The sequence below is a fragment of the Mastigoproctus giganteus genome, chromosome 11 (assembly GCF_048544385.1).
Source record: "Mastigoproctus giganteus isolate SK-2022 chromosome 11, ASM4854438v1, whole genome shotgun sequence".
Taxonomy (NCBI): Eukaryota; Metazoa; Arthropoda; class Arachnida; order Uropygi; family Thelyphonidae; genus Mastigoproctus; species Mastigoproctus giganteus.
Window position 1 is genome coordinate 33,722,214 of NC_143585.1, and position 20,639 is coordinate 33,742,852.

A 20,639-nucleotide genomic window follows, 5' to 3' on the forward strand; every position below is an offset into this window, starting at 1 on the left:
CATTTTCACAAGTTTAAAGTCTTAAATCTTAATAAAAAAAAAAACTTCATACACAGGCCTGTCTTCTAACTTCTCAATTAATGCTCAGATTCCACAATTTCTTTAATCTTCAGGTAATCTTTAATCTACAGGTAATTCTTCAATGAGATAAAGAAAACTTAGTTAACCTCAATCCTTCTAAACTTAGTCTCATATTATTTCTCGCAAAAAGAATCTGTCTCTCCCACTCAGATAAAGACCACCCTGATTTCTAATCTCTCTTGGCAAAAATATTGCTTCCTCTGAATCAAAAAACCTGAGTTTTCTTTTTTTCTCTGTGTTACTTTTCCTCTAATCAGCTACTCTGTGCAAATATCAAATCTGTCCTACCACTGAATACTGTTACCCCACATGAGGGGGGTGCCCCCAAAATCTCTCAAAATCCCACTCTATCGAAAAGAGAGCAATCAGATTAATTGACGACTTTTTTTACAACACCCTCTCTACTTTGGTCACATAGATATACAGTTTCTGCTGCAGCCTTTTCTATAGATACTTCCACTGTCACAGTTCTTTTGAATTGGCATCAGTAATTTTGCCACTTTCTTCCAAATCAGTCCAAACACATGCTGTTGTTGTTATTTGAAAGCTATTGGCACAAGACAAGCTTAGGCTATAATGCGCCTAGCCTAGGTAGGAGAGTTTCGTATATCAACATTTTTTCATTTTCCGTGTTGTTTATGGCAGAACCAAGATTCTGCTATATATATATATATATATATATGTGTAGCTTCTCTATAAAAAGTATACTATTAATTTTATATGTTTTGAAAGTATCCAGTTAACCTAAGGAAGGAGAAAACTTCAGTAATATTTGGCCGGTCATCTAAAATTGTTTTAAGCATTAGGTTGTTTTGTTTATTCATTATTCATTGAAAGGCTCTTTGACGTTCTCTATGAAATTTTGGACAGTTCACCATGAAGTGATGTATAGTCAGCAGAACTTGACAGTTTTGGCATTGGGGGGGGGGGTCTCACCTCTGAGTAGGTAAGATTGAGTCATATGTGTATGCTCGATTCACAATCGAGCGAGGATCACTTCTTCCTGTCTAATTGATCGGAAGATAGTAGGCCACGGTCGAAGTGTTTCTTTTATTAGACGAAGTTTGTTGTTAGTCTGATCTAGCCAGTGTTGTTCCCATTGTTTTATACTGCTTTGGTGGACCAAACACATGCCTCAACTATTTAACATCCATTCACTGCTTACTTCAAATTACTCCTCTTTCTTATTTATCCATTCTACGTCTGTTTTTTTGAACAACCCTCTTTTACATGTATTTCCCAAAAATTGTGATCTAAAGAAATTCAAGTCCAATGTCAACAAATATCTCTTGTTTTTTCAACCTTCAAATCATACTGGGCACTAAAGTACTACAAGTTCTTGTACCTCCTGTGTTTGGCATTATCATAAAAAAATACCATCATCTTAAGTTAATTTCTTTAGTTGTTAATATCTTTTTAAATTGTATATTGCCAACCAGACTAGGCAGGTGGGTAAAGTGCCTGCCTGGCAACCCAAAGGTCGCAGGTTCGAATCCCACCTCAGGCTTAGATCACAGTAAAATGCAAAAATTTGGGAGGTGCATTATGGCCACAGAAGCCGATGTGCCAACAACTAACAAAAAAAAAAAAAAAAAAAAAATTGTATATTACCTCAAAATATAAATCCATAAATTTAAAAATCTGAAAAAAGTATCAAATATCTCCAAGTTGGCTTCTGTCAAACTAAACAAAAGAAATGAAATAATGCATATGAACTCTAATCAAGCTAGCCTTTGAACTAATTAACTAATGACAGATATTATAAGTACAGGTGAAATAAGCTCCTCCCTTAGACTATTTGGTAAAATGTTGACCAAATACTATATATTCCAACAGGAAACACTAAATACTATTACTACAATGAAGTACCTCAAAATTAAAACTTTCTTAATATATTTCACGTTCTCTATCTCTCTCGTGAACTTAATAAGGCCCTAAAGGGAATTAGTAAAATGAACAGGGGAAGCATATTCTCACTGACACGAGAGACAAGAAAAGGGGAACAAATATAAAATCAGAGAGAGTAACATTAGGCTTGACCTTACCTTTGAGTAGTGGGTTGCAGATCAATGGAACAAATTATCCGCAATAGTGATCAAAGTGGAGAGTTCAGCAAAGTTAAAACAGAATTGGATTGTCACTTAGTGGCAATAAGGAAAGAATAAGTGACTAGGAGTTATTTATTATTTTTTTGATGCAGCAAAAGTCTGCTTCCTTGCATAATTTAACCATTCTTCTTCATTTTTTTTTTTTTTTTTAGGATTTTATAGCACATTAGCGTCTAAGGCTATAACCATTCTAATACTAATTAGGGACGTACTTATAAATAGGCACATGAAATACTAGCGTCGGGCTCGCAAGGCCTCTGTAATCTCAAATTTTTTAAGCGATTTTTTTAACACTCCCTGATCAAAACTAGGGCCCATCCATACCTACCACATAAAGAGGGGCAGGTGAAATTTACTGAAAGTGTGGATGACTCATTTCTACGAAAGAACAGATTAATTTCCAGAATAAAGGAAACGGTAGGACAGGTTGACTACAGCATATTATCTGCGCTATGAATATGCCTTAATCTTTTCCACTGGCTATGAACACAAGAAAGCAGTTGACCAGCACAACTTCTTGGTACAGTATGTAGGAGAGGCGGCTGTAAATGTGTTATGAACACTACTAAATTGTGGAAAGTTAATCCTTTTAGCTCTTAATTCGTGCTTTCTACAGCAGCAGCTCTATTGCCTAAAGGCCAGAGGTGCAAACAATGTGTACCCAGGTCTCTCAAAATCCATTCGTTATATGGATATTTTATTCGTTCTACATAAACAATTTTAACTGGATCACCCATGGAAAACAGCTGTACAAATTGTAGAGGTATGGCATTAAGGGTAAGTTGCTACAATGGATAAAGGGATGGTTGAGAGGGAGATGACAGAGAGTGGTAATCAATGGACACTGCCCTTTGTTGACAAATGTTGTTAGTGGAGTTCCCCAGGGTTCGGTGTTGGGTCCATTGTTGTTTTGTATATTTATCAATGATATTGATAAAGGTATATCAGGTTTAATGTCCAAGTTTCCAGATGATACAAAGGTTGGCAGGGTTGTTAATGACAGTAGAGACAGTATGCTACTCCAACTGGATCTAAATAAGTTGGGAAAATGGGCCGAGAAGTGGCAATTGAAGTTTAACATTGACAAATGCAAAGTACTGCATATGGGTAGCAATAACCAAAGAGAAATGTACCAACTGTGTGGTACTACACTCAGGGAAGTGGAAAGTGAAAAAGACCTGGGGGTAATTGTGCAGTCAAATATGAAGTTTGCTGAGCAATGCAGACCGTCTGCCAGGGTAGGTCATGGAGTCTTGTCAATGATATATAGGAATTTTGCTAGCAGTGATAGGGAGGTGATTATCCCGTTATACAAGGCAATGGTCAGGTCACACCTAAAGTACTGTGTACATGTCTGGAGGCCTCATTTTAGGAAGGATGTAGAGTTGCTAGAATGAGTACAAAGAAGGGCAACAAGATTGGTGAGGGGAACAAATTGGTGCTCTTACCAAGAAAGGCTAAAGTTCTGCAAATTGCAGCACCTGGAGAGTAGGCACCTGCAAGGTGATCTGATTGAGGTGTATAAGGCCTTGAATGGGTTGAGCAAGCCGAATGCTGATGGGGGTTCTTTCTCTTGCTCAGACTAAGAACCTGAGGGGGAACAGTTTCAAATTGAGGAAAGATAGTTGTAGAATAGATGAGCAGAAATTTGCCTTTAGCCAGCGGATAGTTGATTGGTGGGACAGGCATCCATCTTTTGTTGTGGAAGCTAATAGCCTAAATAAATTTAAGGCTAAGCTGGAAAGGCATTTGGAATGAAAGGAGGGGCGAAATGGGAGCATTTTTTTTTTTTTTGGCTGATGCTGCATAAGCTTACTTTCTTGAATCGTGTGCCTCTACTAATGCTAATGCTTCATTAACAGTGGTAATAAACTTGTTTACTATGAGGCTGCCATGCAGTATGTGAAGTTAGAATTTTTAAATTATAAAACAGCTAATGCTATTTTGACATTATCAAAATTATGAAAGTTAGGTGGACTTTTTTTTTGTTCCTCTCATGTTATTTTGGCCGGTAGAATTTGAGCTATTTACTTTTCATAATTTTAAAGGGCAAAACAGTATTAGCTACTATATAATATCCATGTATTAATTTCACATACCACATGGCATCTACGAACAAACTGCTTTAGTACCACTGTTTTGTTAGGAAATTGTCTCCAGATAACACCTGCTGTCGGATGAAGACTAGTAAGTTGCAGAGCATACAATTACCATAGCAATATTTCGTCTTTTAAATAAATGACACAAACTTTTAGTGATCTATTAATTTAAAACCACTGTGATACCAAAGCAATTTACAGTAATGTAACGTTCACTCTGCTAAATGCATTAAGATTCTTACCTTTACTATATACTTTAAATCCTATCAGCCAAAAAAACAATCTTAATTCTCCTACTTTTCATAAAATATATATGGTTTAAATTTATACAAATAGGAATTTCTTTTTGGATAATACCAAAGTTTTTCTTCCTTACATACGGCTGATATTAATAATGCTAACACAATACTAATAAAATAAAAGTGACAGTAATACTACTAACACAACACTAATAAATAAAAGTGATTTAAACTGTCATGCTTACTTGAACTTCTTGTAAATTAGAATATAAATTCAATCGTAAAAATCGTAAATAGTTTTATATAATTTATAAAAATGCATAAATCTTACATGGGGGAAACAGAAGACTGAGCATTTCGATTAGTGTAATTAACCAGAGCATTAAATGACTGATTTACCCACTGCCAGAATATTATTGCTGATGTTGTCCTATAAAGAAAATTTAAACATTTACCATACCAATACACTTACTTAAGTTCATTAAAACCAGTATATGTATACAAATATATATATATTACACAACACAAATATATATTGTGTTGTGTTATAGTATAACACAACACAATAATAATATATACATAACATATACACACACACACACACACATATATATATATATACTCATCCATATGTATACAAATATATATATATCTGATCTATATTAAAATTTAGAAATAATATTTACAAATAAATTCTTCGCCTAATATATATATATATATATTCATACAGGTCTATAAGTGCCATTTTAAGAATGATGTGGATCTCTGTGGAATACGTTCAGAGTTTGAACAATCAGATAAGTCAAGAACACAAAGGAGTACTTCCACCACAAAAGACTTTGGTCATGCAAACTGCAGTATGAAAACAGGCACTTGCAAGGAGACCCTGAAGTGTTTAAGGCTTTAAATGGATTGAATACACTTAACTTAATCATCATGATGGTTTTCTTACTCTTTCTAGGATAACACACATATAGTACATAAACTAAAATTTAAAAAGGATGTCGAAGATGTGCCTAAATTTGCTTTCAGCTTGAGGCTAACTGATTGTTAGAACAAATTACCATCTGGCATTGTGTAAGAGGGTAGTCTGAATAAATTTAAGGAAGAATTACACATATTATTAGAGAGGATGGACACATGAAGAGAGTAGTGTGTTTTTGTTTTCATTTTTTTTTTTTTTTTTTTGCTGATGCTTTTTAAGCTTATTTCCTTGCATCATTTGCCACTACCTACTAACAATAATAATATAACAAAATTAAAATACACAAATTAAGCATACATTAGTATTAGTAATAGCTATATAGTGCAAGGCTTTTGCTGCAATGACAAAAAAAATTTTTAAAAATAGATAAGAAATTACAAATTATGAGCTTCCCTCCTCATGTAAGTAACTATCCAGTTGACTTCTGAATTTCTTCAAATTGTCAGTTTTAACTACCTGCAGAAGCAACTTGTTCCAATAATAAATGACTTGCTGGCTAAAAGAAAACTTCCTACAATCTAGTCTAAACCTCTTCCCCTGTAATTTTAGTTAATGACCCCCAGTTCTGGAATTCTTTATAACAGTAAAAATTCCACCTTCATTCATTTTAGGTAGGTACCCTGATGGTGCACCATCACTACCAATGAAGAGCCAAATAGCCCCGAAACGGCCATCTGGGTGGTGGTGGTATCCACTGAGAATAATTAGTTAAAAATAAATAACAGGTTTACCTCTTTAATTAATTAATTTAATACCACTGAAAGTAAGTAATAACAGTCTTCTCTATTCAGGAAGCATTACTTACTCAAAGTATAACCGAATAGGCAACTTGCATAATGCATTACACTAACTTATATGTCTGTATATTTTCCATCAGTCTGAGGCTTTTGCCTGAATTTTTATTAAATATTGCAAGCAAGCTTACCTTAAAATTATGGAACTTCATATATATATATATATATATATATATATTGCCTGAATCCTGTCTTGTTAGAATGTCAAATTTAGTTTCCAATAAAAAGTTTTTCTGATAGGTTTCACCTTCTTCATGTTATTAGAACTGACTGACTTGCTTGATCTCTTTGAGGCATTTTACAAAAAAAGGGAACCCAAAACTATCTACACAGCATGCTAAAATCAATCACTTGGACACAAAATGCATATAAACAATATGTAAATTAAAACTAAATTGAAAATAGTATTAAGTGGTTACTGAGCTCTGTGCAGCTCAAAGAAACTCCTTGTCGGGAAATGATATAAAACACTCCTAAAGAGAGTTTTATAAACAACACTTCAATAAACTTCAGCTGATTAGAACCCTTGTGCAGGTACTTCCTTTTCAATAACACCCCTAGGCCAGTATGACATATAAAATGTATATTTTTGTAATGCATTTCAATATATATTCTAACTATAGCACTGAATGACTAACATTTTACAGCTGTGATGTGGGAAACTTGTGGCAGCATAACTTTCCCACTTGTACAGAAAATTAACATAGAAATGTAAATTACTGATGGGCACAAAAAATAACTTTTAGGGCAATAAACAGAGAAGTTTCAAAATTTCACCTTGTCATAAATTGGAAATGCTTTGCAGCATTTCCAGTTTGGCCTGCAACCATTTTCTTGTTAAAAGTGGATTTAAATCAAAGGGCATCAGCATCCCTTTGATTTAAATTGTTTGGAAATTGAAATTGATTGGAAAATTGAATTGAAGAGAGTTACAGTAAAATTTTTTTTGACAGGGCCTCTCAGGTGCCCAAACACCTCCCAAAGTGTTTGGAATGAATAGCACTATTATGGGGAAACAGAGTGAACTACAAGGGTATCATAAATATCAGCACTCTGTATAATGTTTATCCAGTATACAGAATGCTGTAGCGAACAAGCACTGAGTGAACCATGCTATAGATGGTGGGGAGGAAAAAACAACTGCATTAGTTGATAGCTAATTGAAACAAATTTAGTAGCACCCACAGCAGTTGGTAATTCTTTTCAGCCACCAACATTTGTCTTACTACCTTGTTATACTTTTTTCTTTCACTGTTTTCTTCATTATGTTATTTATTCAAGTTTATTTTCAAATATATATATATATATATATATATATATAAGTTTGTAGGTAGAAAACATAAAGTTAGGTAGAGAAAGGCAAAACGCTAGAGTAACGCTATTTCGAAAGGGTCACTCACGAGCTGGATTTAGGGAATAATTTCGACATTGTTTATTTAGATTTCAGCAAAGCTTTTGACTCAGTCCCACATGAGCGGTTGCTTTATAAGCTGGAACAGGTTGGAATCACTGGGAAAATCCTTAGATGGATAGAAGGATGGCTTCAGGGCAGGAGGCAGAGGGTTGTGATAAATGGCTATTCCTCAGATTGGGTTGATGTAAGAAGTGCGGTTCCCCAAGGATCAGTATTAGGACCACTGTTGTTTTTAATTTTCATAAACGACATTGATGAAGGGACAGAGGGCGTGATGTCTAAATTTGCAGATGATGTTAAAATTAGTAGAGTAGTTAATGATCACCGTCAAGCTGAGCTTCTTCAGAGAGACCTAGATAGACTTCAAGAATGGTCAGAAAAATGGCAGCTGTGCTTTAATCCAACAAAGTGTAAGGTATTACACCTGGGAAACAGTAATCCCAAAAAAACTTATTCACTTGGTGGAGTTCAACTAAACCCAGTACTGGAGGAAAGGGACTTGGGTGTTACGATACGGTCAGACATGAAATTCTCTGAGCATTGTAAACAGGTTGCAAGGAAGGCCCATGGTGTCCTATCGATGATCTATCGAACTTTTGCAAGTAGAGATAGGGACGTGATAATCCCATTATATAAGGCTTATGTTAGACCACACTTGGAATACTGTGTTCAAGTATGGAGACCGTGCCTAAAGAAAGACATCGAGCTTCTTGAAAGGGTGCAAAGAAGGGTAACTCGCCTGGTGAGATCGGCAAAAGGGCATCCTTATGAAGAAAGACTTCGAATATGTGGGTTGCAGAGTTTGGAAACTAGACACCTTAGAGGAGATTTGATTGAGGTGTTTAAGGCTCTGAGAGGCATCAGTAAAATGAATGAGAACAAAATTTTCAAGATTATAAATGATGCTAGAACTAGGGGACATAAATTCAAGTTATGTGGGGGGGAAATGTTTAGATTGGACTGCAGGAAGTTTTATTTTAGCCAGCGAGTTATAAATTACTGGAATAAGTTGCCTTCATGGGTGGTAGAGGCCGACAGTTTGGGGAAATTCAAAGGTCATGTGGATAGTACTTTTGGGTAAGGGAAGCACATAGGATGATAGGTTTAATTTCCTTTTTATTTATTTTTTATTTTATTTTATTTATTAATTATTATTATTTAGTTATTTATTTTATTTATTTATTTATTTTTTGTTTTTATCATTGTTTTGTTCGGATTTTTTTTTTTTTTTTTTCGGATTTTTTTTTTTTTTTTTTTGTCTGGTGCAGCATAAGCCATAGGCTTTCTTGCACCACGCGGCCGTTACTAATACTAATACTAACTGCACTCATAATTACGGAGAACAAGGGGCTAACGGAACTGAAATTGTAATTACGGAGAGCAAAGAAGGAACTGAAGATAAAAAGAAGTAATAACAATTATTTAATGCTGCTTATCCTATGACTTCAGTGCCTTCATCTATAGCCAGCTGCAAAAATCAAAGGAAAAAAATGGCAATAAGGAAGTAAAGCCTCTTTTTCTGACATGAAATATACACAGCACACAGTATATGTGAAAAGTCAGGTAAGGCATATGTTGTTGTTGTTGTTGTTTGGTTTTTAGGAGCATTAGCAACTAAGGCCATATTGCTCCGGGAATATGCGGTGGTCATTCCCTTGACCTTTCCGCATCCTCCGTTTTTGGTGGTGACGGGCTCAAACCCCGGTCTAATCAAGAAGCTTGTGCTACGCACTGCTGCTCCTTCCCACCTGGCTACGGAGGCGCCTGGTAAGGCATATAAGGGTTAAAATTTAAAGCAAAAGGCTTGCGTATATTTCATGGCTGATCCAACAGAGGCTGAAAGCAAAGATTAAAAAGGTTATTCTTTTTTAAAAGAATAATATTTTAAGATTAAATAAAGATTAAAAAAAAAAAAAAAAAAAAGATTAAAAAAAATAAAGATTAAAAAAGATTAAAAAAATAAAGATTAAAAAAGATTAAAAAAATAAAGATTAAAAAGATTATTCCTTTGATTTTGGTGGCTGCCCCAGATGAAGGCGCTCTGAAGTCATAGGAAAAACAGCATTAAGTAATTCTTATTACTTCTTTTTATCTTCGCTGTCCCTTCTTTGTTCTCCGTAATTACATACAAACAAAATGTTCTCTACATACAAACTTATGTATCCATTATGGTTGTTGGATACTTTCTGCATAACTATAACAGTGTCCCTGGTCCATATACCATTAATTAATAATATTTTATACTGTTGCATTCTTATAAAAAATTTATATATATATATATACACACCGATGAGTCAAAACATTATGACCACCTACCTAATATGATGTTGATCCTCCACTTGCAGCCAAAATAGCCCGTACCTGGCGAGGCATGGATGTTACAAGATTTCTAAATGTGTCTTGTGGTATCTGGTACCAACACCTAACAGGCAGATCCTTTAACTCCTATAAGGTCCATGGTTGAGACGCTGCAGATCGGAGTAGCTGTTCCAAAACAAACCACAGATGCTCGATGGGATTGGTGTCTGGGGAATTTGGAGGCCAAGGCAATACCTGGAAGTCTTCCTAATGTTCCACGAACCAGCCTCGAACAATCCAGGCAGTGTAGCACGGAGCATTATCCTGCTGAAAGACAGCACCACCAGAGGGGAAGACCATTGCCACAAAACGGTGTGCCTGGTCAGCAATGATGTTTAGGTTGGGGGTAGACGTCAGAGTGCCCAGCACACAGATAACTAGACCCAGGGTATCCAAGCAGGGTACCCAAAGCATGACACCGCCGCCACAAGCTTGTTTTCGTCTCACGGCGCATCCAGGCGCCATCACTTCCCAGGAAACGTGATTCATCGGACCAGACGACCTTCTTCCAATCACTCAAGGTCCAGTTTCGATGCTCGTGTGCCCATTGTAGGTGCTGTCGCTGATGTACCATGATTAGCATGGGCACTCGGAGCAGCCTGTGGCTATGCAGCCCCATTTTCAGCAGGGTTCGATGTACTGTGACACATTACTCCCATCACCAGCATTCCAATTACTGGTGAGTTGTGCCACAGTTGCCCTTCTGTTGCCACATACCATCCGGGAGAGCCTTTGCTCACCTCAAGCATCGATGAGCCGTGGTCGTCCAAAACCTTGCCAGTGGTTCGTGGGTTTTCCCTCCTTGGACCACTTTCGGTAGGTACTAACCACGGCTGACCATGAGTATCCCACCAGCTGTGCTGTTTCAGTTATGCTCTGACCCAGTCGTCTGGCCATTAAAATTTGGCCTTTGTCAAACTCGCTTAAGTCTGCTGCCTTTCCCATCTGAAGAACAAGAGTAACACTGATTAACAGAGCTCAGTATCAGGTGATTTTTATACCGTGTCCCGACCCACGCACGACCTGTGCTTAGATTTGCATAACGACTCGCTGGTCATAATGTTTGGCTCGTTGGTGTATATATACTATACTATATTTTGCTGATATCTACACCTCCTTATACATATTAATTTCTGTCTGTTTAGAATTCTGGTAAACTGTCATTTGTCAAGATCCATACTGAGAATCATTTTCCACACAATTGTCTTGGCATTCGGAGACACACTAAATTGATTGCTATGATACCAGTATCCGCTGATAAAGATGGCATATAGCAATCTTCCTATTATTCATTCTGGTCCCATAAAGGCTCATAAGTCTATTTTGCATATTTTACATTGTTTAACTTGTATTATGGTTTTCTTGATGCTTCATGGTAAAACTAGTGCAAACAATGTTTTACCTTGGTTGTATTGCAGCAACATCCCACTACCATCACTGAACTTGCTGTTGGTGCAATGCAACCTATTCTTTGGGCATATGCCATACAGGTGCATCCATCTGATGCCTGGTCGGTGTAACATATTTTATCTTTCTAAATCATGTTCTGGCCCTGCTGTAATATCTAAGGCTTCTATTCTCTGCACCACAAGAGGTGGTATGTGCACTGCTGGGAAGCTTTGACACAAACAGCTACATAATCATGGTAACACATTCTATAAAGTGTTTTCCTTGATGGTTATTGGTCCTATACTTATCCTAGTTCTCCCAATTTTCTCTTGGGCCAGCTAATTAAGGATGCCTTTTCAATTTCCTCTCACTGTCCATTTCAACTGTCAGCATGCTCCATAGCAATGCTTTTCAATAATTTTCAGCCCATTTTTTTTATGGAGCCCAATATATACAATAAAATCCTGTTATAATGAATTTCTCAGAGGTACATGAATCATTTCAATGTACCAAAATTTCATTATATTAAACATCACTGAAAATTATTTCAATGGAATCATTATTTGTACAATACCAATATGCTATAATGCCTATGTGGTTTGTCCTGGCCAATTTCTCATTAACCTAATGCTATTTTACATTCAGAATAATGACCTTAAAAATAAAATGATTTCTCTATAACGACCATAAATTTCTACCTCTTAATCTGTATTTTCACTTTCTTATTACAACATTCACATTTAAAAATGGCAGAATGCTTCAAATATATTGAGTAATTGCAGCCTGACCATGAGAAATAACTTTTTAAGATTTCCCACGCTGTTTTCTCACAGTGCGGTAATCAAATGAACATCAGTTAGAAGTCAGTTAAGTTGTTTATTGGTATGGCTCCAAGAAAGTGGATATCTTTGCCTATTGCAGAAAACTAGAATTTTGCAAGCCTGTGGATAATGGTATGCATTCTAAGACTGACATTGCCAAACAGTTCTGCATTCCTAAGAGTACTCTGTTCACTATTCTGAAAGATCGGAAAATAGGATCGACAGTTTTGAGAAATCTGCTGCTGCACAGGTAGAATTCAAGCATGAAAAGCAAAGTATCCGGATCTTGAAAAGGTAATTTTGGAATGGCTAATGATGATACATGCAAAAAAAATTCCCATAAATGGTAACCTTTTATTATTATTTATTATTATTATTAGCTATATGGTGCTAGGAAGCCTGAGGCTTATGCTGCACCAGCCAAAAAAAAAAAAGTTCCCCGAGTTACCCTGAGAGAGACAGAGAGAGACAAGTAGAAGGGAATCACCAAGAAAGAGAAGAATGATGATATCCAGCTCAGGACCCTGGGTGTACCAAGCCTATACTCACCAGGTGTGAACCCCTGGGGTAAAAGCTAAGGCTGAATCCTTTGTGCATAAGGAGGTGATTATTCCATTGTATAAGGCGATGGTCAGGCCACACCTAGAGTACTGTATACAGGTCTGGAGGCCTCATTTCAAGAAGGATGTAGAGCTGCTGGAACGAGTACAGAGAAGGGCAACAAGATTAGTGAATGGAACAAAGGGGTGCTCTTACGAAGAAAGGCTTAAGTTTTGCAAATTACAGTGTCTGGAGACTAGGCACCAGCGAGGTGATCTGATAGAGGTGTATAAAGCCTTGAATGGTTTAAGCATGCTCAATGCTGATGGGATTCTTCCTCTAGCTCAGAATAATCACCTGAGAGGGCATAAATTCAAATTGAGGAAAGACAGATGTAGGATAGACGTGCGGAAATTTGCCTTTAGCCAGCGGGTGGTTGGTTGGTGGAACAGACTTCCATCCCTTGTGGTGGAGGTTGATAGCCTAAATAAGTTTAAGGCTCAGCTGGACAGGTATTTTGAACGAACAGAGGGGTGAAGTGGAAGTGGTTTTTTTTTTTTTTTTTTTTTTGGCTGATGCTGCATAAGCTTGCTTTCTTGCATCAAATGCCTCTACTAATGCTAATGCTAATGCATCAAATGGATATTGAAGAATTTAAAAGTTCAAATGGATGGTTCCAGAAATTTAAGACTCATCATGGCCTGTCTTTCAAAAAGTGTGTAGTGAAAGTGCAGCCATGGACAGTGATGCTACAAAGAAATGGAAGGAAAATCATTTAAAAAATGTTTTGCTAACATACGACCACAGTGACATCTTCAATTCTGATGAAACTGGAGTCTTTTTTTTAAATTGCTACCAGATAAAATTTAAACTACATTTACAGGCAAGAAATGTAATGGCAAAATTAAAGGCCAAACAACGGATTATCGTTGTTCTAGCAGCAAACATGACTGGCACAGAGAAGCTTCCTCCTTTAATTATTGGGAAAGCCCAGATGCCTCGATACTTTAAAGGTTTGAAGACATTGCCGACTATGCATTTTGCAAAGCAAAAGGCATGGATGACATCACAAATCTACGAATGGATCAGGGACTCAGATTGTAGGATGAGTGAAAAGAATAGAAAAATTTTGCTGTTTGTGGATAACTGCACTCCTTCTTATCAAGTAAAAGATCTACGTGCAGTTACTGTCGAGTACTTACCACCAAATGTGACATCAGTTCTTCAGCCACTTGATCAAGGTGTAATCCAGTTTTTTAAGAAAAACTACCGAAGAATGCTATTAAATAAAATTGTGCTATGTCTTGAAAACAAAATTCAATACAAAATCAATTCTGCAGGAATTTTGTGTGTTTAAGCATGGAATGAAGTTGATGAAAAATTAATTGTCAACTGCTTCACACATACAGGATTTACCACTTGAATGATGCAATGTGTGAAGTTTCGTATGCATTTTTCTCTGTTAATTTAATACTGTAGTACATATTATAAATAAGATTATACTACATTGTATTAGTAGAATTACATTAAATATTCAAGTTTTTACTTGTTTTGTTGGGGATTTTTATGAACAATCGATATAACATCCTTCCAACATAACGACCATTTTTCTCATTCCCCTAGAAGGTCATTATACTGAGCTTCAATTGTATATTGTATTAGTAGAATTACATTAAATGTTCAAGCTTTTACTTGTTTTGTTGCTGATTTTATGAATGATCGATATAACATCGTTCCAATATAATAACCGTTTTTTCATTCACCTGGGGAGTCGTTCTATAGACCTTTGACTGTATTAAATAAATTCTGCTGCACTTTTCTTGTATTCAGGCAACCTCTGATTTACATCAGGGATATGGTTCTATAAACGGAGGTGTATATCAAAACTGTATAATATATACATATACATTTAATATATATATATATATATATTTTTTAAACAATGCAATATATACATTTCTATTTTATAAAAGGGAAATACATTCCCACAGTAAAATGTTCAGATTTTCCAAGTTAATAAGCTTTACTTGACTCATTAAAAGCAAAAAGTTAAAAAATCAGTATGAAAACATGAAAGCAATAAAATAAATGTATATTTATGTGTAAGCATGGTATGACTAATACAATTATAAATTGTAGTAGTCATACCAAATAATTCCATTTTAAGCCAAAGATAAGAAGTCTAAACAGAATTTTGCATCTTCTTCTCATGATACAGTTCATTATAATAGCACAAAATATTACTCAATCATTGATGAGCTTTCTACACCATTCCACCTTCAATGGGAGTTTCCCCTTTCCCAAACAAACTGAAGGCCCCAGTCATTCTTTATGCTGTGAGCTGTTTCACTTGCAATGCCAGCTGCATTTCCTTGCACTTTTGCTCTTCAGTGCTCAATGAATCAGATTCTCTGACTGGTCAGCTAAGTATCATATAATTCCAGTGTTTTCACCATATTACTTTTGTTCACCTTCATCGAAACTAATTTTATTTGCCAATTCCACAATTAATTAAATTTCAGGGAAATTGGTAAATTTCTGAATACTGTGAATGCTATTAAATAAAATTGTGATATGTCTTGAAAGCAAAATGCAATGCAAAATCGACATCCTGCAGGAATCGACGTCTGTCAGAGGCATTTTGAAATCCTGCCATATATTTTGCCACATACCATTCATTATAGCTCCAGTGACTTCCTATCATCATGTCATAATGTTGTCTATGGACTTTTTAATATTGTATCCCCCTCCAAAACACTCAAAATGCCTAGTCCTCATTACCTGTCTCAGTGATTAACTGTTGCATGGCCCACCAAGAATAACAGACTTTGAATGTTCTACCACCTCTTGGTCCATATTTGTCAGCAAAGAAATTCATATTTGTGGACAATAAAATAATTAGTATGTTGTTTGTGACATAGGTCTTCAATGTTAACAAGATATCCAGGAACATTTAAAAAAAATAGGAAAGACCCTGTTAAGGATTTTGTTCCTTATAGTATTCTTGATGAGGGGAGAGGAGAAGCAAAATTAAATTTAAAATCTAAAATTTTAAAATTAAAAAAGACATTATATTGAAATAACATAATTTGGAATGATGTAAATTAGAGACTGCCTGTAATTTCTTTGTTAGTTTATTGAGATATTAACTTTAAAATAAAAAATAAATAAAATTATGAAATACAAAGTTAAACTGTTTTGTTCAGAGTAATGTTGAAATCATATTTATTTATAAGAAATATGTACAGTAGATATATCATATTGTTTTTTTCTCATATTAATTATGTTAATTTTGTTTTTATGCTTAACTTCTTTCCTTCCCCTTAAACTGCATCAAAATAAAAATTTGACTTTAGTGTAATCAAAAATATATAGGTACTGCAGGGAGTAGTAAAGGATATAATAATGAATTCTTTTGCCGCATCTTTTAAAACTTATGTTTTATTTCAAGCAAATGGTTCCGTGGCCATATTTAAATTATGAGTTACGCAATGCCATTCATAATTTTCCAATAAAGTTTCTTTTTTTTCTTTTTTCTTTTTTTTCATTGTAAACCAGTACATTTTAGGCATAGGTTCACACTGAAAATAATTCATTATACTGGATATTTCATCAAAACAATTTTGTAAAAATGAGATAAGGGAAGTAGGCTTGGACGTCGAAATATATTTTTTTATTACAGTGAATTTTTTGCCAAAATGGTATTCACTGTAACAGAATTTTACAGTACTTGTAGAAATTGAATAAAAAAATCAATAAAAAAACATTTATGTTTTCCATTGGTGCACAACAATTATTCCACCCTTTCTGCTATTTATATCTGGCAAATGGATATGCCTGCTATGTGACAACAATCTATCATATTTCTTATGAAGGGGATCTAGGTCCATTTCTTATCCTATTTTCTCTTCAATCTACCTACTGCTAAGTGTGCATGCCTTTTTGTATTCTACTTTTAACTAGTACTGCCATGGTGACTTTTGGAAACCAATAATTAGCATTAGTAGAAGCATATGATGCAAGAAAGCAAACTTATGCAGCATCAGCCAAAAAAAAAAAAAACCCTCCCATTTTATCCATCCATTCATTCCAAATGCCTGTCCAAGATCAGCCTTAAATTTATTTAGGCTATCAACTTCCACAACAAAGGATGGAAGTCAGTTCCACCAATCAACTACCCGCTGGCTAAAGGCAAATTTCCGCACATCTATTCTACAACTGTCTTTCCTCAATTTGAATCTGTGCCCCCTCAGGTTCTTAATCTGAGCAAGAGGAAGAATCCCATCAGCATTCAGCTTGCTCAAAGGCATTCAAGGCCTTATATACCTCAATCAGATCACCTCACAGGTGCTTACTCTCCGGGTGTTGCAATTTGCAGAACTTAAGAATTTCTTGGTAAGAGCACCAATTTGTTTCCATTAACCATTCTTGTTGCCATTCTTTGTACTAGTTCTAGCAACTCTACATTATTCCTAAAATGAGGCCCAGATCTGTACACAGGTCAGGAGGCCTTGTTTTAGGGAGGAGGTGATTATCCCATTATATCTTGTATAACGGCATAATCACTTCCCTGTCCCTACTAGCAAAATTCCTATATATGATTTACAAGACTCCATGATCTGCCCTGGCAGCCCGTCTGCACTGCTCAGCGAACTTCATATTCGACTGCACAATTACCCCTAGGTCTTTTTCACTTTCCACTTCCCTGAGTGTAGCACCACACAGTTGGTACATTTTGGTTATTGCTACCCATATGCAGTACAAAGTTTAACATTTGTCAATGTTAAACTTTGGTTGCCACTTTTCAGTCCATTTGCCAAACTTATCTAGATCCAGTTGGAGTAGCATACTGTCTCTACTGTCATTAACAACCCGACCAACCTTTGTATTATCTGCAAACTTGGACATTAAACCTGATATACCTTCAATATCATTGATAAATATACAAAACAACAATGGGCCCAACACCAAACCTTGGGGAATTCCACTTATAACATTTGTCCATGAAGAGCAGTGTTCACTGATTACCACACGCTATCGTCTCCCACTCAACCATCCCTTTATCCATTATAGCAACTTACTGCAAACTTGGACATTGAACCTGATATACCTTCAATATCATTGATAAATATACAAAACAACAATGGGCCCAACACCTTCTTTTTCTTTTCTTTGGTAGTTGTTGGCGCATCGGCTTCTGTGGCCATAATGCACCTCCCAAGGTTTTTTTTTGCAGTACTTCGATCCAAGCCCGAGGCCGGATTCGAACCCGCTACCTTTGGGTTGCCAGGCAGGCACTTTACCCACCCGGCTAGCCTGGTCAGCAGGCCCAACAATGAAGAGCAGTGTCCATTGATTACCACACTCTATCGTCTCCCACTCAACCATCCCTTTATCCATTGTAGCAACTTACCCTTAATGCCACATCTCTCCAATTTGTACAGCAGTCTTCCATGTGCAACAGTATGAAAAGCTTTCCTGAAATCCAAGTATATGATATCAAAATTATTTTTGGCATTCAGTTCCTTTGTGACCACATCATAGTATCCAATCAAATTGGTCAGACAAGACCTCCCTTTAACAAACCCATGCTGTGTCTTAACTATTACTAGTCTTGTCTAGATGATCCTGCAATGCTTCTTTAACCAGTGATTCCATTATTTTCTCCGGAACACAAGTTAAACTAACAAGTCTATAGTTACTCGTGTAATCTTTTGAACCCCCCTTTGTGAATTGGTGATACAATTGCAAACCTATAGTCCATGGGACCCTCCCTGAGTCCAAGGAATCTCTGATAATTATGGTTAAGGGTTTGCTTACTTCCTTTGATGCCTCCTTTAATATGACGGGATAGATCCATTCCGCCCAGGTGACTTTTTTATTTTTAACTTCAACAATTTCTCCTCCACTTTGCTCTCAGTTATTACAAAATCACTTAGCTCCCTGTTAGAGTTTGATAAACTTCTGGCACTCCCCTCATTGAATAACTCCTCATTGTGAATGTAGATGCAAAATGCTCATTCAGTTTATCAGCTACATGAGCATGATCATCAATAGTCAACCCATCTATGTTAAGTGGTCCAATCTGATTCATTCCTTTCCTTCTAGAGTTTACAAAGTAAAGAACTCTTTGCTGTTTTTCTTTGCATCCTTTGCCAAGGATTTATCATAATCTGTCTTTGCCTGCTTAACTTCCTTTGTGCCTTGATTAGAGAGTAGTTTATATCTGCCATAGGCTTCTGTGTCATCTGATACTTTATATGCATCCCGTATATTTTTATTTTCATTAGTTGCTCTGACATCCATTTAGGCCTAAACCTTGAACAGTATTTCTTAGTTGGAATGAAAAGCCTAGTAGCCACCAAAATTAAGTCCCTGAAGGCTTCCCATTTGGAATTCAATGTTGGTAACATCATCAGTTGATTCCACTGTACAGAATTTAAAAAAAACTGTCTGAGACCCCTGTAGTTATCTTTATGAAAGAAATAGCCCTTCCCTTTAGCCTTGATGGTAGTTATATCTTTAAGTAATTCCCACATCAGTACATTGTGATCACTGTCACCCAGTGGTTCCTTTATCAGCAAATTCTTAATGCATGAATAATCACTGCTGATAATCAGATCAAGAGTATTACTCTCTCTGTTTGCCGCCCGAACATGTTGCTGTAGAAAATAGTCATTCAATAAATTCACAAAAGTCTTGCTAATGTGCAAGTGACCAACCCACAAGTTCCAGTTGATATCTGGGAAGTTAAAATCCCCATTATAACACAATCTGATTTACTGGCCCACTCTATTTCTCTGCACAATTTCTCATTATACTCATCAGGCCTATAACACACACACACCTACTCTTATTTTTCCTTTCCCAGTGCTTATGTCACACCAAACAGACTCAACTTTGCATTGTCCACCAACATTAATTGGATGCACTTCCTTAGATGTTATGTGTTTCTTAACTAACAGCATAATCCCTCCTCCCTTCCTGTCTTGTCTATCCTTTCTGTACACATTGTACTCCCCAAATTCCTCAATTCTGCACTGCTTATGTCTGTGTGACACCACGTCTCTGATGTCCCAACAATATCTGCCTTTGATGTCTTGACTAGCATTTCAAGCTCATCAAATTTATTAACTATACTCCCAGCATTGGTGTACATGCACCTGTTTCTACTCATAGTTACAGCCCATGTATTTATTTGTTTCACTATAAATTCCAGCAGTCCTGGAAATCTACATTGCCTTGCTTTCCAGGCTGCTGCTCATTCTAATAGAAGCAGTGCAAAAATCACTTTTACCTCTGCCTGCAGCCACTGTTAACCTTTTAGTCTGTGTATCCCCCCCCCCAAGCTAGCAGTTTTCTGACCCACCTAACACTGCCTCGATAGCATCAGCAACTATTCTTGCACCCTTTCTATTTAAGTGTACCCCATTCCTGTAGAAGCAGCCTCTCCTGTTAACAAGCACAGACCAGGCTGAAAAAAATTCTACCCCTTGAGCCTTGCACAGTCTCTCCAGGGCTAAATTGATCGAATTCAGAATTGCAGACACTTTCACATTTCAAACCTAACTCGCAACTTTTTTTCGACATTGACCTGTACTTGTTGAGTAAATGTGCAGATCTCTTATTCTTAATGTCATTAGTTCCAAAATTTACAACAATATCACCTTTTGTGCCCTTAAAAGATGATATCTGTTCTACAACGTGCTTTTGCTCCTGGCAGATATACCGTGGTCCTGTTCCACCTATGGGGACATGTTCTAAAACATGCTGAAGGATAGTACAATTTAATTGACTTCATAAATTTATGA

General features: G+C 36.3%; 1 protein-coding gene across 2 annotated transcripts in view; it reads right to left on the minus strand.

Annotated features, from left to right (window-relative positions):
- The window catches only part of Sfxn2 (sideroflexin 2), a 78,603-nt gene that overhangs the window by 45,585 nt on the left and 12,379 nt on the right, over positions 1–20,639 (minus strand). For both annotated transcript variants that reach the window (XM_090385492.1, XM_090385493.1), the window contains exon 3: positions 4,859–4,957. In XM_090385492.1, the coding sequence (XP_090241618.1) occupies positions 4,859–4,957 (99 nt within the window). The remainder of the gene's footprint in view (positions 1–4,858; positions 4,958–20,639) is intronic.